This window comes from Pipistrellus hanaki (assembly GCF_964339955.1).
Source record: "Pipistrellus hanaki genome assembly, chromosome: 15".
In the NCBI taxonomy this organism is placed as follows: Eukaryota; Metazoa; Chordata; class Mammalia; order Chiroptera; family Vespertilionidae; genus Pipistrellus; species Pipistrellus hanaki.
Genome location: NC_140517.1, coordinates 27,228,607 through 27,249,303, shown reverse-complemented (window position 1 = coordinate 27,249,303; position 20,697 = coordinate 27,228,607). Strand labels below are relative to the sequence as shown.

The 20,697-nt window shown below is 58.4% G+C and overlaps 3 protein-coding genes across 4 annotated transcripts in view; 2 read left to right on the top strand and 1 right to left on the bottom strand.

The window, feature by feature from the left end:
• GALNS (galactosamine (N-acetyl)-6-sulfatase) overlaps positions 1 to 11,240 on the top strand; it is a 28,936-nt gene extending 17,696 nt beyond the window's left edge. For both annotated transcript variants that reach the window (XM_084905719.1, XM_084905718.1), the window contains 5 exons: positions 2,844 to 2,980; positions 3,648 to 3,750; positions 7,065 to 7,186; positions 8,799 to 8,916; positions 10,342 to 11,240. In XM_084905719.1, the coding sequence (XP_084761845.1) occupies positions 2,844 to 2,980; positions 3,648 to 3,750; positions 7,065 to 7,186; positions 8,799 to 8,916; positions 10,342 to 10,428 (567 nt within the window). In that variant the 3' untranslated portion in view covers positions 10,429 to 11,240. The remainder of the gene's footprint in view (positions 1 to 2,843; positions 2,981 to 3,647; positions 3,751 to 7,064; positions 7,187 to 8,798; positions 8,917 to 10,341) is intronic.
• Positions 11,241 to 12,005: 765 nt separating this feature from the next.
• Positions 12,006 to 14,650, top strand: APRT (adenine phosphoribosyltransferase). Its single transcript, XM_084905729.1, has 5 exons — positions 12,006 to 12,177; positions 12,349 to 12,455; positions 13,529 to 13,662; positions 13,915 to 13,993; positions 14,150 to 14,650. The coding sequence occupies exons 1-5, from the start codon at positions 12,098 to 12,100 to the stop codon at positions 14,290 to 14,292; spliced, it is 543 nt and encodes a 180-aa protein (XP_084761855.1). The 5' UTR covers positions 12,006 to 12,097; the 3' UTR covers positions 14,293 to 14,650.
• Positions 14,651 to 15,293: 643 nt separating this feature from the next.
• CDT1 (chromatin licensing and DNA replication factor 1) lies at positions 15,294 to 20,123 on the bottom strand. The gene is made up of 10 exons (XM_084905067.1): positions 19,737 to 20,123; positions 19,075 to 19,215; positions 18,845 to 18,999; positions 18,094 to 18,291; positions 17,868 to 18,013; positions 17,582 to 17,682; positions 16,901 to 17,089; positions 16,478 to 16,615; positions 16,202 to 16,403; positions 15,294 to 15,678 (listed from the first exon to the last, which is right to left on the bottom strand). The coding sequence occupies exons 1-10, from the start codon at positions 19,980 to 19,982 to the stop codon at positions 15,515 to 15,517; spliced, it is 1,680 nt and encodes a 559-aa protein (XP_084761193.1). The 5' UTR covers positions 19,983 to 20,123; the 3' UTR covers positions 15,294 to 15,514.
• Between the last annotated feature and the right edge of the window lie 574 nt (positions 20,124 to 20,697).

Sequence of the window (20,697 nt, the reverse complement as noted above, 5' to 3'; positions counted from 1 at the left end):
CTCTTGCTGGACAAGGTGTGTGTCTTGTCCCTCAGAGCCCTCACTCTCAGAGCCCCCCTCAACTGGGCACCTTCATTGAGGCACCTTGAGGGGCTAAGACATGTGAGTCACTGGCTCAGCTGGTCTCTTTTCCCTGCTAATGAGCTTCCTCAGAGAACACTGGGCGCAGTGCTGGTGTCAGCTCAGCCCTCACAGCGGTACCTTCAGGGGCCTAAGTCCTGTGGCTCCGAAACAATCCCCTCAACAAAGGGCCGAAACCGGTTTGGCTCAGTGGATAGAGTGTTGGCCTGCAGACTGAAAGGTCGCGGGTTCGATTCCGGTCAAGGGCATGTACCTTGGTTGCGGGTACATCCCCAGTGGGGATTGTGCAAGAAGCAACTGATCGATGATTCTCTCTCATCGATGTTTCTAACTCTCTATCTCTCTCTCTTCCTCTCTGTAAAAATCAATAAAATATATTTTTTTTTTAAAAAGGGGGGGGGGGGTCTGGAACGCACCTTTGCTCTCCCTCCCGCAGTGTGGAGGTTGGCAGTCCCGCACCCAGTGTGGAGGTTGGCAGTCCAGCACCGTTGGGGCTAAGATCGGGTGTCGCAGAGCTGGCTCCCCCTGGGGGCTCCAGGAGAGAACCAGTTCCCTTGTTTTTTCAGGCTTCTTGGCCCTTGGTCCCTCCCTCCATCATCCAGGCCAGCAATGGCCGTCCAAGTATCACCCTGACTGGCCCCCCTGCCACGTTCCCAGGGTGAGGACCCTGTGAGACCCTGGCGCTCATGGGGAGCCAGAATCAGCCCTTGCTTTAAGCTCAGCTGATTGACAACCTGATTCCCCTTCTCTGTGGAAGGAAAAACATTCACGGGGTCCAGAATCGGGGCCTCGCCCAGAGCCCACCCAGTTCTTCCGTCCTGAACTCTGGATCTGGGTGCAAGAGCCAGGTCACTGGGGAGAGCCCCGAGAGCCTGCCCTCATCGCCTTCACCCCCATTCTCCATGTCAGCAACTGAGGCCAGTGAGAGGCAGTCTTTTCGGGACCTCCCAGCTGGCAGGCGGCAGAGCTGGGGCAGAGTCAGAGGTGCCCCCACACCTTCCCCCACTGTCTCTTTCTCCTGGGACCCCTTTCCCCACCCGCCCTGCCTGTGGGAAACTCCAGCCTCTGGGACCCTCTGCCCCTTGCCTGCCGGGCTCCCTGCCCTCTGGGCCCTGCTCCCTGGAGGAGGGAGAACATGGCACAGAGCTACAGCCCCTTCCTCACCGCGTCTCATGGCACACACTGAGACTGAATTAGACGGCTGTCAGGCCTGCACCCTGTGATAACTGCGAGAGGATTTTACTTTAAAACACCCTGCCATCTGTCCAGCCAGCTTCACATATTTAGCTCTCCCCTTCACGCCTGGCAGGGTGACTTTATTAATTGTAGCCTTTGATTCCAAGTTCCTAAGTCTTGAAAGTGCTGATAACAGCCTCTGTGACTTCCTGCCACGGGCCCATGGCAGACAAACTGCATTTTCTTAAAGGCTTTACGTGCACACGTTGAAAGCGTCTATTTTTTCAAAAAGAGCATCCTCCACGAGTGTCGCCAGCTGTTCCGTGCTGATATGAGGACTTCAGATATCCGCTCCTTCTCACACCACCCACACCTAGCCCACAATCTCTCCTCCTTATTTATCTTTTCCAGAGGGTTAAAGTATGTATTTCTTTCTTTTTTTCTTCTCAAAAAAAAAAAAAAAAAAAGCTAGAAGGGAGGGAGCCATTGGAATGTTTCTCCTCCCCTCCGCTTCGCAGAATTTTTGAACCAAACCTTGACCTTCATGCCCCACCCCCACCCCAGGCTGCAGAACAGATGACACCAGTGGCTGCGGTGGGTGTGCTTGGGTTCCGTTTCTCCTGGTGTGGGGGAATGGAGACAAGGGTGCCCGGGGTGTGGGAAGTGCTAAGTTGGGCAGTGCTGGAGGCCTTGGCAGGCGGTGGGAATGAGGGGTGCCTGCCTTGCCAGGTCTGCCAACAGTCTCTCTGGGGTTCTCCCCGCTGACCTGGCTCTTGCCCCAGATCCAGAGTTCAGGGCTGAAAGAACTAGGTGGGCTCCAGACAAGATGGAGCCATGTGTCCGACACCAGTGGGCAGTCCTTGCCCAGAGCAGTCTGCTCCTTAGGCCTATCCACAGGGACAGCTGCTCTGGCTCTGGCCACAGTCCTCACCCCCTCCCCACTCCATCTGCTCTCCCCTCCTGTCCTCTCTCCCCTCCCTCTGGCTCTCCACATGGCTCTGGGCTTCGAGGGTCTTTTTCCTACCTGCACTTGTACCAGAATTGGGAACGCACACTGTCAGTGTTAAAATGACGCGGCAGCCAGGCACAGAGAGGGCAGGCCTCCTGAGGGGGGACCCTGCAGTTGGCTCCCTGGGCAGGCTGCATCTTCTCCCTTCTGTCCGGTCCCCATTCACAGGTACTGGGATGGGACAGGGTCCTGCCTGCTCTCGGGTCAGACAACTGGTTTGGTTCCCACTTAGCCCCTGGTCTCCCCAAGGACACTCTCCCTGAGGTGGGAGAGTTGTGTGGCGGCCACACTCACCCAGACACTCGTGGATGTGAGGAGCTCTGGGAGGGGAGGGAGGGTGGGAGGGGAGCAGGCCCGGTGAAGTGGATAGGGGTGGGCATGCATGAACACATGAACATCACGTTCCTGTGTGTGGACACGTTGTAAAGGATGTGGTTGTGTGTGCCATTGTGTGAGCACACATGTCTCTGTAGACCCAGCTGGACAGCAGCAGGATGCACACCCCGGGGCCTGGCCCCCGGCCATCGCCTGGTCAGGGCAGGTGTCCTGAGTGAGTGTCCACCCATGTCCATTTCAGGTGAGCCACCAGCTGGGCAGCATCATGGACCTCTTTACCACCAGCCTGTCCCTCGCAGGCCTGGAGCCACCCGGTGACAGGGTGATCGATGGCCTTGACCTCCTCCCCGCCATGCTGCAGGGCCAGCTGATGGAGAGGTTTGTTCTAGCCGGGTGCTCACCCTGCCCAGTCTCCCAGCACCAACTAACCAAGTGATGGAACCAGAGCTGGCTGACAAAGCAGGTCTCCTTGCCCAGCTGTCTTGGAGCAGACCTCTGGGACATTCTGGCATGAACTCCATCCTCCCTGCGGGGCTCATCACTTCTGCCTTGACCGTGGAGCAAGGAGGAAACCAGCTACCCCAAACCTCTGTAGACTGGCTGTATTCCACCTCCCACCTCTGCACCAGAATGCCTCGTGTCCAGAGTCAGTGTCTCCTCAGCCTGAGACCAGCTACCCATTTTGGATTTAGGGCAGGGGTTAGTCAGGCTTGTGTCCTTTTTTTTGGTATTTAATATTGCTTATTTTTTCTCTCTTGAAACCTGGCACAAGAGCCTGCTTACTGTGGGGAGGGAGGGTGCCGAAGGCTGCAGCCTCAGTGAGCTGCCGGCCCCTCAGGGACCAGAGTGCCTGTCCACCACCTGATGCCGCTTCATTCTGCGCCCGGCCTCCCAAAGCCAAGAATGACAGAAGCCGAGGCCTCGCCCTGCAGCCTCCGGGGCCTCTGCAGCTTGTGCTCATGTGATTGCAGCATAGTCGTCTCTGTAAAGCCTCAGCCCTAACCAGTCTCTCACGTCACCTGACCCTTCCCTTCTTCCCTGACAGGCCGATATTCTATTACCGTGGCAACACACTGATGGCTGTCACCCTGGGCCAGTACAAGGCCCACTTCTGGACCTGGACCAATTCCTGGGAGGAGTTCAGACAGGTAAGGTGCTCAGGGCTGTGGGCTTTGCACCCCCCACACGCTGTCCTTGAGGAGGACACATCTGGGCAGAGGAGGCCGGCAGGAGGCCTCCATGCAGTGGGGATGGCCACACGATCCCGTGCTTCCCGCCTTTTGTGTTTAAGTATGGTAAGAAGGATTTGGGGTGCCACGGTATACTACAAGGATAGCCCCTTAGGGTCCTGGGCACCCCACCCTCCCTTAGGCTACCCAGTGTCTGGGGAAAGGAGGCCTCAGGCCAGGTTCAGACTCAGCAGACACCTCATGGCCCAGGTGAACCCAGGGTGCCTTCCCTGACCCTCTCTTGCTTGTCCCCCTCCAAGGCCTGATCAGTGTTCTGTGGCCTCTGAAAGGCTGTCGTACTGTCTGCATCATGGTGTCTGCCCCAAGGGCTTGTGGATCAGTTGCCACATACATGCTGGGTCTGAGTTCTCAGCACATGGTCTTGGATTCTTACTGCCTGTCCTCCCTGCCTTTCCCCCCTCCTGAGTCCTTTCTGCTGCCCCCTCCTACACACAGCCCCCCCTCCCCCAATGTCTAGGTCTTTAGACACAAGAAAAGCCTGCTAATGTGACTTAATTGGGAGGAAAGCAATTTAAGTTAATGAAAAATCTAAGTACTGGAACACTCTGCAGCACTTGGGATGCAAATTGCAGATTTAGTGGATCCCGGCTCTGATCCTGGGCTGGGTGGGGGGCATGGCCAGGGGGCACCTGTGCAATGCGTGGACCCGGGTGCTGTGCAGACATAGGCACTTGGGCAGAGCCAAGGACAGTGTGTCTTCCTCCATGTGGCCCAGTACTATGAACATCCCGCCTTGTGGTCGGCAGCATGAAGTTCTGAAGTACCCCACGGCCATCAGCAGCTCCCCGGGGTACCCAGGAGACTTTGATACGGGGGTGGCCGTCCAGGCCGCGTGAAGAGGAAGAACGCCAAGAAGGGCCAGGGCAGGGCTGGAGCTGGGGATGACGAGGAGGAGGATTAGGTCCCCTCGACCCCCTGGACTGGCGGGGTGTCTAGTTTTTCAGTCTGATAATAAAACACTTTGAAACTGGAAAAAAAAAAAAAAAAAAAAAAAAACTCCTCCAGTCTCTTACAGACAATGAACACATAAGGGACAGCTTTGTTCAGAGGCCACCATAGGGCCCAGCTGGGGCCAAACAGCCAGTCTGGGCTGGCTCTGCCCTGAGGGAGAGGCTTGAGGTACAACCTAGCTGTGGGTGTTCCAGTCTGCAGTCACGGGTTTGGCAGACACCTGAGTGGACCTTATTATCTTCCTGGCTGTATGCTTGTCCTGGGGCATCTCACACCCCCTCTAAGAATCCCTTCCCATGTCCTGGGGGCTGCTGTGTGGTGGCCCACCAGGCCAAGCCCCAGGTCTTCCGTCCACTCATGACTGTTGGATGGTGGAGGAGGAGCGAGTGAGCATCTTCCCTGCCGAACCTGATGCCGCTGCCCCAGGCAAGCCATGTCCGCCCACCATGGGCTGCGTGAGGCCCTGCGTGAGAGGCCAGAGGAAGATGCATGTGTGACCTGCATATCCAGATTCACTCCTATGGGCACCTTCATCCCCCTCCTCCCTGCCAACCCTCCAAAAAGTCAGTGCTGTGACCTGCAGGTCCCCTGGCTGGCCCAGCTGTGATGCTCCCAGTGTGAGCCTCTGCACAGATAATAGTTTTAAGAGAAAAATCCTGTACTAATTAGCAGGATCTTAATTAAATAGCTTATTTGATTTGCACCCATATTATAATCTAAGTCTTCTGTCTAGACTTAGATACTTCTCCATTAACCGCTCAGCATTTTTATGCTAAATGTGGTTATTTTTCCCACTTTGCTCTCTAGCAGTTCTGCTCCCAGAAGGTCAAAGGGTCACCCCCTTTAGAAGCCCTGTGTGCTCACTGTCGGCTGTCCTCGATGATTTAGACCGCTGCCCCTGGCTCGGGGATTGCCTGCTCAGTGCAGATAAATGGAATTTCATGGGCTCTAACTTTCCTACTTTATTGAAAAGCAGAATATTAACTGCTCCACTGACCAGCTGTCCATCATAGACACATGGGGATTAGAGACGGTTTGCCTCCTTACAGAAAGCCTCTCAGTTAGTTACCATACCTGAGTCATGGCCACCTCACCAGACCTGTCAGCAGTGCCTCCCTGTGTTGGCTGGAGACTGATGCCAAGTCTTGCAGGGTCCAGGGGTCACCAGTACCTCAGGACGGGGCCCTTGGCCTCAGCCAGTTCTCCCTGGATGGCAGGGACCTCTCCTCTTCCCAAGTGAGAGAGCCCCAGGGACAGCCTTCAGGCCTTGGGGACAGAGCTCCAGACCGCAGGCCACAGATTCAAGGGAACCCCTGGCTCAAGCCCACCTTGGGGCCTCAGGGTGCCCCAGGACCTGGGCAAAGCTCAGGCCATGTACTGGCAGGGGAAGCCCTTTCCAAATGCTCCTCAGAGGCTGTCCCATGACGAAGGCAGGAGGCAGAGGAGGCCTCGCACGTGCAGCAGTGGGTGCCACACCTGAGCCTTTGGGGAGCCTGGTGTGATCTCTCCATCTTTTCCTGCTTTCTTAAACATATTAACTTTTGTCATTTTAGGGTCCCTACCTGTTAAGGGGCATCTGGGTCGCCTGTGGGCCATTCCTGGCTCTGTACATCCCTAGCTTTCAGGCCTGCAGTCCCTCCTCACTAGTGGAGTTTTGAGGGAATGCTGAGCCATGAGGCGGATGAAGTGGTAAAAAGCTTTGCTTTAGAGCAGCAACTTTCACTCAGTGTGCTGCAAATTTTAAAACATGCAATACCTGACTATTTAGTCAGGGATTCTGACCTCTTTCCCCTAAGATTGTCAAATAAAAATGACAACAGCCAACACAACAATAGCCATCCGGTGTGAATGAATCAAAATTAACCCCCCCCCCCTTCTTTTGTCAGATTAACAAACAAAAAAAATGATTTTGGTGTGCCACAAATTTCAGATCGCGTGTGCCATGAATTGCAAACGGTTGAAAATAGCTTCTCTAGAAATTAAAGGCAGTCGGGATGTGAAATGGGCTAAAATAATTTGAAGATATTCACTTCCTCCCCACCCCCCACAAAAAAAAAGGGGGTTCCAAAAAAGTAGGGGATGGAACACAGGACATAATTGCTCGGCATCTCTGGGGCCAGGGTGGTGGGAAGGCTCCACCCTGTAGGATCCCACTTCCTGGCCTGCTCCGGCCTTGACCGCCCAGACGGACTGGCCAGCCTTGCGGCAGGAGCTTCCACACACAGACGGCGCTCACCTGTTCCACCTGCCTCTTGTTTCAGGGCGTTGACTTCTGCCCTGGACAGAATGTCTCAGGAGTCACCACCCACACGCAGGAGGAGCACACGAAGCTGCCCCTCATCTTCCACCTGGGACGAGACCCAGGAGAGCGGTATCCCCTCAGGTGAGCGGGCACGGGGGGCATGGAAGCTGCCAAGGAAGCATTGGCCAGGTGCAGCCAATTCAAGGACATGCCAGTGTGCTGCGTTTCCTAGAAGTGCATGCACACTGCGGACGGGTGGAAATGCATACACAGGAAGGGAAGCGTGGGGCCTCCCTCCACCTGGAGCTCTGGGACCTGAACTGCGGTTTTCCCATGCGGGCATGTGTGTCTTCGCCTTTCCTCTCCAGGGGCTCCCATCTCCCCCATCTGTCTCCGTGTGGCCCAGCAAGACATGACCCCGGCTCCAGGCTGCCATCAGAGCTGGCCTCTGTGGAGGGTGACAGTCCAGCTGTGGGGTGGTCAGGAATCTCTCCAATTGGCCACCATGTTCCATGATGAGCAGCACTGAGGACATCAGGAGCAACTGAGGCCCTTAACCCAGCAGCTGCCTGCCGGCCCGACTGAGCTCCTCCCAGTGAGGGTCAGAATGGGGCTCTCCATGCCACTGGGGAACCCTGTGGGCTTCCTCAGCAGCCCCTCGCTTTACTGGAGCCAGGGACCATGGGCACATGGAGAGCCAATGCCATGGATGAAATAGTGTCCCCCAAATTATGTCCAGCAGGACTTTTTTTATAGGCAGTCTGGTGAGGACACACAAGCCTGCCCCACAGCCCCCATGCCTTTAGCCATCTTCTGATTCCTCCACGGCTCAGGTGCCCTCAAAGTGGATCGTATGGACAGAGATGGCGGCTGAGCCTCTGATAACACCCTCCCCTCCCCATGGCAACACGCATGATATGGCTTCTCAGACTCAAATGTCCACAAAAGGATTGACACAGTGAGCTGGCGAAAACTTGGAACAAATCCTGCCCCTGCCTCCACTGGTTGAGTGTGGCCAGATGGCACCACTTCCCACCTCTGCATTCCCCAAAATTTGAGGTCGTGGGGCCTGCTGCTCAGAACAAAGATATGTGGATGCACTCACCAGAGAGGGACCTCCTTAGATCCACGTTGTCATTATTTGGAGGTGCTGCAATGTTTGGGGTTATTGCCCCAATTGGAGGGCCCCCTGGGTACCCAGCCACACCCCTATTCACAGCACCCCATACCTGGCTCCAAAAGAGGAGGCTTGGAGCTGCGTTGGGACGTGACTTGCCCGGGGTCATTTAGGGGCACAGCTCTGGGCAAGAAGATCCTGGAGCCACTGCCTGGACGGAACTGTTCAGGGCGGAGTGCAGGGCCTCCTGGAGCTTCCCGCCCGTGCTCTCACTGCTTCGGGAAGACTTGTCCAAAAACCGCCGAACTTGGTTAAGCCCACCCTTTGCAGTGCATTTGGCCAGAGTCCTGGAAAGACACGAAACACGCCTGAGACCTATTTCAAATAGCTTGGGGGCTGTGTGTGAAGGGACTGCAGCCAGCAGAGCAGGGAGCATGGACTGGTGTGGAGCCTGAGGAGCAGGGCTGACCTGGGTGACAGTGTCAGGTGGCCCCAAGACAGTGGCTGTTCCAGCAGGGCCAGCCATGCCTGAGAGAGACAAGCTGGGCCCCCAGCCCCAGGCCTTTTCCCAGCCCACCTGGTGGCCTACCTGAGGGTCCTCCCCACCTCAGTGACCTGATGCTCTCTCATCTCTAGCTTTGCCAGCACCGAGTACCTGAATGTCCTTGGCAGGATCACCCCAGTTGTTCAGCAGCACCAGGAGGCCTTGGTCCCTGGACAGCCCCAGCTCAATGTGTGCAACCAGGCAGTCATGGTAAGTGGTTTATGTGTACGCGGCTATGGATGCTATACATGGCGATTCCTGTGGGGGGGCGTCCTCAGAACCCTGAAACTGCTGAGGGGTCTGCATGCTCTGGCTTGTTATTCTGTGAAAGCGATGCTATTCCCACCCCCATTGGTGACTGCTGTTTGAGAAGAGTTTAGTGACCAGAGGGGAAGGGAGGTAACTGACCCGGCAAGGCGCTGCCGCCATCTCCTGGACCCCATGGGAACTGCCACAGCCTGGCCACCCCTGGAGTGGGAGAAGGTGGGGGAGCCGGCACAGGAAGTGTAGGTCAGCCTCTGGGCTTAGGGCTTAAAGTGAGCAGTAACTGAGAGGTGTGTGGACTTACATGTGTGAGCACGTGGGTGTGTGTGAGCGTGTGCAAAGCCTGAGGGGCCCCTTACTTGTCCTCTCCATACCCTGGCCCTCCTCAACCCCGGATGGAGGAAAGGTTCCATTCTTAGTTCTTGGCCCCTCCACACACACGTCCCACCTCAGCCCTGGGTCCCCCACACTTACAGCCTCCCAGCTCTGCCCTGGGCCCCACACACCCAACCCCCAGCTCTGCCCTGGGCCCCACACACACACCCAGCCCCCCAGCTCAGTCCTGGGCCCCACACACCCAACCCCCAGCTCTGCCCTGGGCCCCACACACCCAACCCCCCAGCTCAGTCCTGGGCCCCACACACCCAGCCCCCCAGCTCAGTCCTGGGCCCCACACACCCAGCCCCCCAGCTCAGTCCTGGGCCCCCCACACTTACAACTCCCAGCTCTGCCCTGGGCCCCACACACCCAACCCCCCAGCTCTGCCCTAGGCCCCCCACACACCCAGCCCCCCAGCTCAGTCCTGGGCCCCCCACACTTACAACTCCCAGCTCTGCCCTGGGCCCCACACACCCAGTCCCTCAACTCAGCCCTGGGCTTTGTCCCTGCTTCCAGCCCCCTAGCTCAGCCCCCCCCCCCCCCCCCCACACACACACACACATTCTACCCGCTAGCTCACCTCTGGGCCCCCTGCACTTCCAGGCAGCCCAGGTGAGGACTCAGGACGGTGTTCTCTGGTCACTGTGACAAGAAGACCAGTCCCTTACAGTCCATCTGGGACCTTGAACAGCCAGGTCTTCCCTGGAGAAAGGGTTCCTGCCAATTAAAGAGCTTTGGGTGGGGAGTCGTGAGATGTATGAAACCTGTCAGCCCTCGCTGGAGCGTGGAGCTTCTCTGCGCAGCGGGTGTGCGCAGGTCCTGGCCTTTGCTCTACTTGGAACATGGCCAGGGGGTTGAGGCAGTTAGCAGACCGTCCCCTTGGATAACAGAGGGCTCAGGCCAGGGCCTGGGCAGGGGAGGAGTCTAGAAACTGCTGAGTACGTAAGTGTGTAGAGTAACTGCACATTCTCTTTCTGAATTTCCTTTTTCCAGAACTGGGCACCCCCAGGCTGTGAAAAGTTAGGGAAGTGCCTGACGCCCCCGGAGTCTGTTCCTGTGAAGTGCTCCTGGCCACACTAGCTGCTGTGCAGGCTCAGGCAGGCCCACGCCTCCCACAGGCCCTGCAAGTGCCGGGGGTAGGAAGGGTCTGGTTCCCACACTGGAGGAGCCTCCACTGCCCTTCCCTCCTACCTGATTCTGCTGCCTTGAGCCTGAGGCCCTACATCAACCTGAGCTGAATGCGGCGCTGCCTACAGGTCTCAGTATGCCCACCTGTCTCGTCCTCCCGCTGGGCTCTTACCACCTTAAGACTGGCCTTGTTCAGGGCCTGGCCTCCATCCCAGCACCCAGAGGGCATGACTCACCACGGATGCCCTCAGCACTTCAGCCCCAGTGCCAAGAGAGGCTGTGCCAATCCTGTGTTGAACCCCAGTCCCACCTCTGCACCACACCACATGGAGGGGGAGGAGGCAGAGGGCCTGACCTGGATTCTCCATAGTCACGGCCTCCCCGACCCAGTGGGGACAGCTGATGCCGGTGCTTCCCTGGACACAATGTCAGCATCATGGATTGGCCACCTTTCTTAGGGACCTAGACCCCTGAACCCCTGGACCCCAGCACATTGTGCTGTGTGTCTGCGCCTCACAGCCATCCCGGCTGCCCCCCTCCCGTTGCCACCTGGTGTGGCAAAGCCGAAGAGGCCCCTCACCGGCTGGAATCAGAAAAGCCTGAGCAACCAAGGGCAGACCCCAAGGCCCCTGCCCTGAAGCCATGCGGAGTGGGGTCTTCCCATCTGCAGTGATTATCTTGCCAAAGCTCAGTTGCTGGAAGTTGGGGAATTATGAAGAAATGGTTTTAGAATAAAGTAATATGCATTTTAGCTCTTGTGTTTTAAAATGAGTTTATGTTTGGGGGAAGTTGTCCTTCCTGGGTACCCTGATGGGGGGCTGCAGTGTGTCCCCTCAGCTTCCTCCACAGACACAAGCGACTGTGCTCTCAGGGGTGGGCTCCAGCCAGGCCAACCATTCCAGCCTCCTTCCTCCGCGCTTCCCAGTCCAGAAAGGCTGGGAAGGCTTCCTCCCACTGCAAGCCCCCACAGCAAGCCAGGCCCCAGGCCCCAGACACCTAAGGCCTCCACCTCTGGTTTGGCCCCTCCCCTAGCCAGACCATCCTCCCAGCTCTCTCGGAACGCTAGCTCACAGCCCTCAACCCCCTCCCCACTCTTAGCCCCCACTCCCCGCCAGCTCTGGGAGGGAAGGCCCGGCTGTCTGTGCGCGCCCTCGCGCCGCGCAAGAGGAGCTCAGAGAACCTCTGGATGCCAGGCAGAGCGGAGCTGCCGCGGCAGGACAGTGCGTACCAGGAGGGCAAGGCCAGCACCCGCTCACAGCCCGGGAATCCCTGCCAAGGCTCCCGGGAGGGCCTGCCGGGCGCTCTGGGGCAGGCTGACCGCGCGGGAGGGTTTCCCCGGAAACCGGCCAGGCTGCGGAGACGCTACATTCCATCGGCCTTGGTTCGCTCCTCGGCCCCACGCTTACGTTCCGGGTACACGAAATAAACCGGCGTCTTAAAATAGAAGATCTGGTGAAAAACGGGACTTCCTACCGGAGCCGGCCAGCCCCGCCCCGAGTGCCCCGCCCGTCCTTCCTGCCACCCAGACGCCCCGCCCCCCACCGGGGGCCCCGCCACGCCCCGGCCCGGCCGGGCGCCGCAGAGCTGTCTGGCCTGCGCACACGTGCTGTCTGCCGCGGCGATGGCGGACCCCCGGCTGCAGCTGGTGGCCCAGCGCATCCGCAGCTTCCCGGACTTCCCCGCCCCGGGCGTGCTGTTCAGGTGCGCGCGGGCGGGCGCGGGCAGGCCACCGGGGGCCGGGCGATGAGGGCCTGGCTGGGCGTACGCGTACAGTGGGGCGGTCTGGGCGCCGGTGGCTTTTGTCCCGGGGACTGCCTTCCCCACCCCGTACCCGACCCGGGAGTCACCACCAGGCCTGTGCTTGCGCGCCAGGGACATCTCGCCCCTCCTGAAGGACCCCAACTCCTTCCGCGCTGCCATCAGCCTCCTGGCGAGCCACCTGAAGAAGACCCACGGCGGCAAGATCGACTACATCGCGGGCAAGTGGGGGGTCCGGGGTGAGGGGGGGGTCTGGCGTGTAGGCCAGGCCCCAGGAGGCGGGTTGTGTGGGGTTCGTTTTCCTGAGTCAGGCAGAGGGAGGGAGGGACGGCTCCATCTCTGCTTAGGAGAGTCTTTAGTGGGAGTCCTTCAGGGGACCTACCTCTAAGGTGCTTGGTTGTTCAGCATGGGCTGTAAGGATAGAACCGCTGCCCCCTGCTCTGCAGCCCTGAGATGGGTTACAGGCCCCTCCCCCGGCCTGAGGAATGGCTTCTGCCAAGGGGGTACCGCCTTGCAGGCTGTGGGGCTGAGGGCATCCATGTGAACATGCTTGCTTTGTTTCGTGTACCCCACCCAGTTCCTGGTCTCCAGCGCTGGGGTATTTCTCCGGACAGTATGTGACCAGATTCCACTGTGTCTTAGAGGTTTCTTGTTCTCCTTCTACAAGCATGTATTGAGCACCTGCTGTGTGCTCAATACTTGCTTTGAGGCCTACAGAGATCTGAGAAGACCCTGGGGCCTTATCTCCCGTGAGAGCCCACTCCCTCACCCTCCCATTAATCCCCACTGCCTGGAGGTCAGGGCAGTGCTGTTCCCCTCTTCAGTTGGGTGTGACACCCTCCCACCTAACACTTCCTGTTCCTTCTCAATGCACTGCAAGAGGTGGCCAGTGCCCAGTCACCGCTTCTCCTTCAGAAGCTCCTGGGCAGGAGCTGCTTTCAAAGACATGAGTCTGCTGAATGTTTCATAGGTATTACCTGCCCAGTTAGGTAACAGCTGAGCTTTGGAAAGAGGTCAGGTGACTTCCCCAGGGCCACCCAGTTATTACTCAACCTTGTGGTGTGGACTTAGTCCCTAGCCCCACCTCCTAACCTCCCACTGTAGCAACCAACAGTCCCTGTGCATAGTCAACATTCCCTAAATGGATGGACATCTGACCTTTTAGCTGGCTGGCGCCAACAAGGCCAGGCATCCTGTTATTGTAGTGACTTGTCATTACCCAGCCTGACCTGTGGGGACTCCCATGCTACTGTGCCACACGGCTGCCTCCCAATAACCCAGCTCTCACCAACAGGCCTGGACTCTCGAGGCTTTCTGTTTGGCCCCTCCCTGGCCCAGGAACTCGGCTTGGGCTGTGTGCTCATTCGAAAACGTGGAAAGCTGCCGGGCCCCACAGTGTCCGTCTCATACACACTGGAATATGGGAAGGTGAGAGGGCTGGTGGCTGATCCCAGGGACCCTCCTTCCCCAAAGGGAAAGTTGTAGAATCAAATAGAGCTGCCATGGTTGGAGTGGACATGGGAGCTCAGAGGCTGAGACACTGGACCAGGCTCACAGCCAGGAAACAGCCGGGAGGGTTGAAACCGTGGCCCCAGGTGGTAGCCCCTCATTAGCTCCTGGGCTCTACACACCAAGGCTGTTCTAAGATGTACCAACCATGTGCCTGCTTTCCACCCACAGGCTGACCTGGAAATCCAGAGAGATGCCCTGGAGCCAGGGCAGAAAGTGGTAGTCGTGGACGATCTGCTGGCCACTGGTGGTGAGGGTCTCCCCAGAATGAAGAGGGCTTGGTTGGCATTGGGGAGTTTTGGGGGGTGGGAGTGCCTTACTATGTGTGAGAAGTGAATTAAACACTAGTTTGCCTGCTGCCAGATGGAACCCTATTTAACCAACTCTTTCCCCTCCCTTCCACCAGGAACCATGCATGCAGCCTGTGAGCTGCTGGGCCAGCTGCGGGCCGAGGTGCTGGAATGCCTGAGTGTGGTGGAGCTCACGTCGCTGAAGGGCAGAGAGAAGCTGGGGGGCGTGCCCTTTTTCTCCCTCCTGCAGTATGAGTGACCTGATACCCTGCTCCACACCAGCTAGGAAAAGGAGAGGTCCGGGCCTGTGGCTTCACTGACCACCACTTGCCGTTTACCTGGACTTTTTATCCATTTCTGTGGTGGAGTTACTATCCAGCACCCAGGTCCTTCCTGCAGGTTCTGGAAGTGCCAAGGCCTGAAGCCGATAGCCCCAGCTGCTCAGGTTTATTTCCATTGAAATAACATTTCCATTGAAATGACTGATCGACTTTGCTAGAGTGGTGTTTCTTCAGGTGCCCGGGTGGGGTCTGGGTCTCAGGACCAAGAGGCAGGGGAGGGGCAGGGGACCCCATGGCTGCTCAGTGTATTTTTATATAAACTATTTACATAAAACCTGCACATCCTCCTGTGTACTGTAAATTATTTCTAGCTTATAGTACCTAATGCTATGTAAATAGTTGTTATGCTGTATTGTTCAGGGAATTATTCTGTACTCAGTAGAGTAGCCATCCTGGGCCCACCTACATAGTATACAATTCAGTGTTTCCCAAAGTGTGGTACGCGTACCCCCAGGGGTACGGGAAGAGTTCGGTGGGGGTACGCGTTGCACCGGAGTTTGGTGGGGATATGCACTGCACCATGCTTAGCTGCACCTAATTTTACGTTCTCATGAGTACGAGGAGTACACATATGTCAAAAGTTTGGGAAACACTGGCAGTGTGACTTTCCCTTTGCTTGGCTGACTGGCAGATAGAGGGCCAACTATCCTGAAAACCGAGGTGTAGACAGGGCTGGTTGCCCCATTCCTTGGCTCATGGCCCTATCCTCATCTTCAAAGCCAGTGATATACCATCCACCAACCTCTGCCGTGATGACACTGGGCCATTAGAATAATACAGGATGAGCTCTCAAGATCCCTATGTTGGGGGACTGCTCCGAGACAAGGGGGAAAGGGGTATTCTGCCAACCACACTGCCCAAACCCACGCTGCCAGGAAAGCCACCCTACCCCCACATACCTGCACTCTGTGCAGCAAAGACCAATCCAAGAGAAACCAGTTTAATGGCAGCATGCTGCATGAGGTGGTTGTACCACCCACAATGGCCAGAATTCCAACCCCAGAACCTAGTACAACTGCTGACCCTTGTGAGGACTCAGGAATGGGAGGGCAAAGTGCATTCTTAGAGAATAAAACGGGCACAGAGGGCCAGGCCAGGGCCTTGAGCCCATGTCGGCGTGCTGGTGCGCAGCCATCAGGCTCACAGCATCTCCTCGGCACGAGCAAGGCGAGCCAGCTGTGCGGTGACACCCGCCAAGTCAGCAGCCTTGTCCAGCTTGACATAGGTGTCGGTTCGGATGCGGTGGAGGCTAAGCCAGCCAGGCAGCAGGTCGGAGAGGAGCTGCACGTGCTTCTCCATCTCCCCTGCAGAGAGAGGGCCTCGTGAGGTGGGGGGCCTGTCCCTCCCCACAAACCTCTGGGCCTGTGTGCGCATCTGTGAGTGAGTGCACACAGGTACTGCTCTCACCTCAGAGTCCTGTCAACAAGCCTTCCGTAGTTCCAGCCCCTGCTTCCACCCGTCCCTCTGGGCTAGACAAATCTATGTACCCAGAAGCAAAGGAGTAGACTGACAGGACAGAAGGCCTGGGCCAGGGCAGTGTCCATCACAGCCTTCCCCAGGAGGTGGCTCTCCCACTGAGCCTGAAGCAGAAGTGTCCTGCAGCTTTGTGAGACAAGAAGCCCATGGGGAGGACCCCCATGGCAAAGCCCAGGTGTGTGATGGGGAGACAGCCTCAAGAAGCTGCAGGATTAAAGGGATTCGGGGGAATCTCAAGGGTACTACGCCCATCCAGTGCACACGAGCAGGTGAGGAGAATGGTGTAGATTTATGGTGCCCGCCTTCCCCGGGGACTCAGGACATGCAGAGTGGCCCTGCCCCTGCACGTACCTGGGCTCATGGCCACGCGGTAGCTGCCGACCATCCTGGCGCAGGCCACCTCCATGGTGAGCGCGGGCTTGCGCTCTGACACAAAGACGCTACGCAATACCCGGGCCAACTCAGGCAGCCGCTCAAGCCGCTGCAGCCTCTGCTCCTGCTCCGGGCACCGTGTCATCTGTGCCAGCTGCTTCTGCACCTCCTTGGCCCGGATCTGCATTGGGCATGGAGAGTGGTCAGTGGACAGCTGTCCCCACTCCACCCCATCCCTGGACCCCAAACACTCACCCGCTCCAGCAGGTCCTGGGACACCCCCTTCAGGAGAGCAGATGGAGTGGCCGGAGGAGTGGCCGGCAGTACCGGGCTGGACACAGGGCTGCTGGGCACAGCTGTGCGCAGGGCTAAGTCATTCAGGGCCTTCTCCATCTGGAGCAGGTCAGAGAGAAGAGATCAGAAGTCTCTCCTGGGAGGCCTTCACACCCCATTTGATGGACCCCTGCTCAGGAGGCCCTGTATGTCCAGCCCAAGTTCACCCCAGCACATCAAAGACCTGTGCTGGGCACTTCTGGGTAGAGCCTGCCAGTGGGCAGTGTTCTGAACATAGGGAGGGCACATCCCATTACCCCGACGCCCACCGCCACACGTGGAGTTTGTTAGGTGCCCACATGGGGGTCAGGCTACCCTTCCCTGGGAGGAGGGGGCCAGTCTCACCCTTGGTGACATCAGACTTCGGGCTCGAGCCAGCATCTCCTGAGCAGTGGCCAGCGTCTCTGTGGTCGGTGGCTGGGGCAGCTCAGCAGGCTCAATGTCAGGCACTTCATCCACGTTGAATCGAGGGTGCCAGCGTGTTAGCCGGTCCTCAGGCACCACCATGGGGGGATTCAGGGAGGCCAGGAAGACCTACCCAAGAAAGGATACCCGATGACCCTGGGCACATCTGGCTGGGGTGGAGTGGGGCTGTAGAGGTTCCCATCCCAGCTGGCACCTTTGGGCATGAGTAGAGGACCCACCAGCACCCACTGTAGTTATCACAAGCCTCCCAAGTCTTGAGTCTGCATCCCTGAGTTCCCCGATCCTGTGTTCAGGTCAGAATACCTCACTTGAGGGCCAGGGTCCCCACCCAGCCCAGAATCCCCATCCATATGAGACGAAGGCCCACTCTGGTGAGTAAGAGAACTCTAGAACAGTGGTCACCAACCGGTGGTCCTGAGACCACTGGTGATCCGTGAGGTACGAAAGGTTGGCAACCGCTGCTCTAGAACACAGCCCCTCAGCAGGGCCTGTCTCCTGCTGGGTAAGATGCAGCTGTGACTACACTGAAGGAGGGGACAGAGCACAGGGATACCTCACACAAGGAGGACTGAGCTGGTCATCTTGGGGTCACTAGCTCACCCTGTGGTGCTCCCGGACACGCTCCACCAGGTTCTGGCCGAAGACCTGTCGCCGCTGCAGGAGGCATGAGGCTGTGAGCTGGGGGGCCATGTTGCCAACCTCTGCAGAGAGAGTCCAAGCCTGAGCTCTAGTCCAAGCCTGACTAGAACCACTGGCGCGCCAAGTCCCACACCACAGGTCCTCAGACGAGGGGCTCAGTGCCCTCACATGCATGTTCAAAACGGCAGGGCCACAGGTGGGGAAACCAAGGCTCAGAGATGGGTGGACTCAGCCACAGCACACTCACCCTGATCCAACAGCGGCTCGATGGTGAGCTGGTAATCAGACCTCTTGACATTGTCCTTGAAGGTGGGGATGTTGCGCTCCTGGCGGAAGCGGTAGGAGGCAGGATACACAGTTTTGATCTGGCCCACATTGCGCTCTTCGAAGCGCCTGTGGGAAGAGGGTGTCGGGTCAGTCAGTCAGCTTCCACTACAGAGCACGGCTCCCACCCAACGGGGGACTCCACTCACTTCCGCATCATGTCCTGGACACCCTGCTTGACCTTGGCAAAGGTCACGGTCTCCGAGCGGTTGTAGAGCATGCTGACAATGGTGTCCATGCTGCGGAACATCTCAGCCAACACCTGATACTTGTAAGGCAGCACGAGGCCAGGAGGCCCTGGCTGGGCCAGGGCATGGAAGCGTTGATAGGCAGGTGCCTTCTCTTCACTGCAAGGAGGGAGCCAGGCCTTGAGAAAAGCATCAGACCCACATCCCCTCCAGGACCCAATGGCTGGCAAAGCAGCCGGGGATACTCCAGATCTGGGGCTTGCAAAACTGCCCCCAGGACACACTGCATACCAGTTTACAAATTCTTTATATGCCCCGCTCCCCATCATAAGCACTGTCAGGGATGGAGACAGAAAAGGGTGGCTTCAAACCAGCTCCACCATGCCCATGGCCACCCTAAGCCCTGGTTTCTGTATCTCTTAAGAGGCACGTGACAACCTCAGGACCTGGGGAGGACGAACACAATGCTAGAAAGCAAATGCCCAATCACCAGGGGCTATCATTTGAAACCCATAAGGGTCCACTGAGGCAGGAATTGGCACCCTCTTAGATGAAAGAGGGTGAAGAACTAGTGACTGGCACTAAGATCTGAGTGTCCTATCCACTGTGCTGGCTCCCTGATGGAGCAGCCCCAGACCTGTGCCCAGCCCTATCCCTGCCAGGCCTCCCACCAGCCTACCCTTACCTGGGGAGCCTCCCACCCAAAACTCACCTTGGCCCCGCTGGGTGCTCCTTGGCCTCCAGCGCACTGGGTTGCCCAGCATCATTCCCCTGGGCACTTGCCCTCCGTTCCTGGGCCCGAGCCCCCAGCTCCCGGGCCCGCTGCAGGCATGACTGGAGTTCAGAGAAGGTGACTTTCGAGGAAACCTATAGACACAGGACGCTGTGAGCCAGCCAGTTACCCCACACCCACCTCCCCAGCCCGTGGTTCAGCCTCCTCACCTTGTCCTTGTGGGGTGCCAGTTTGGGCAGCTGACGGGCTGAGAGGGCAGCCTTCTTTGTTTTCTTGATCTGAGGGGAGTACTCTGGGGGGTCAAGGGCAGCTGTTGAGTCAGGGGCAGCTGGGGAGCCAGGGCCAGCGTCCTGAAGCAGAAGACCCCAAAGGTGAACAAATGACAAGACCCTGTGGTGTACTGGCTCTACAGAAAGACTTTCTGCTGCCCTCAGTCCAGCCTCTCGGAACCACCCCTGTTAGGGGAAGGGCCTGGCTCAGCACAGTAACCAAGGCTTGACCCCTAATCCAACCTAGCAGACGGGCCTGGCATTTACCAGCCCGCCCAGCTCTGGCTCTCCTCCCGCACCACACTCCCGGCTCCCCGCTCAAAGTTTCTTCCCCGCCCCTCCATGCAAGACCTCTCCTTACGGTGGCCACAGGACACAGGTCTGGCCACTCGGACTTAGCTCCTGCAATGCCTCTCAGCCAGTTCTCTCCGCCCAGGCCACGACCCGGTTCTTCCACTTGGGGTCTGTGTGTATCCTCTGCAACCAGCCACCTGGTCTGCGTCCTCCCTCCGCGCCAGGTCTCTGCAGAAGCCCTCCCCTGCCTGGCCCTACCGCATCTGTCTCTCCCCTCCCGCACGGCCCCGGCCACCCCACGCCCTCACCACATTGTGGGGCAGCCTCAGCCTCCTGCGCGCAGACGGCGCGGGACGGGCGCGCGTGGGCTCGTCGCTCGCAGGCTCGGCGGGCGGGCGGGCGCGCTTGCGGCTGCCGCTCGAGGTGGGAACCTGGGCGGGAAGGGCGGACTTGGCGGGGCTGGGGGTGCGCCAGGTCGGCTTGACCCGCAAAGACGGGGCGCGGAGACCAAGGCGGCGGCGCGCGTAGAAGTCGGTGAGGCGGCGCTGCTCCATGGCGAGGCTGGGAGCCGAGCAGCGGGAGCCGCAGCGGGAGCCGGGCAGCGGGAGCGGGGCAGCGGGAGCGGGGCAGCGGGAGTGGGGCAGCGGGAGCCTGGCAGCAGACGGAAGTGGCGCCACTCTTCGCGCCGATTTTCGCGCCACGCAAGGCCCCGCCCCCTCCCTCCTCGGGCGGAACCATCGGCGTGGGGGGGGAGGTGGGGCCAAATGGGAAATGGATGCGCCCAGGCGCCTGCGCGCTGGGGCTCTCAGGCTGCGCCGGCGCGCACTCGCTTTGCAGCGCAGGTCTTCCCGCGGGGTTTAGTGCTGGCTGCTGCGTCTGTGGGGTCTCAGGGCTTCCCTGGGGTCTTCCTGGGATACCGCGGTTCCGGTGGACACCAAGCCAGTACAGTACGGGAAAACGATATAGTGTGTTTAACAGAAAAGTGTTATGCTATTTACAGCTTAAATGTAATTACAGTACATAAACAGTCACTGCGCTTGGCAGGGGCGCTGCGCTACAGTAGATGTTGTGGCTGCGCCGGTCACCCGGCTGTGCACGTGACCTAGCTTCGCACGTGACAGGGTCGGGGCACCCCATACTACTAAGAATGAAACAGGCCCCAGTCATGGGCGATTTGTCCAAGGCCCTCCCACCCCCCAGCTGGATAGTGACCTGGGGAGAGAGTACATCTCAGAAAGAAAAATATTCTAGAATTAGAGAAATATACAA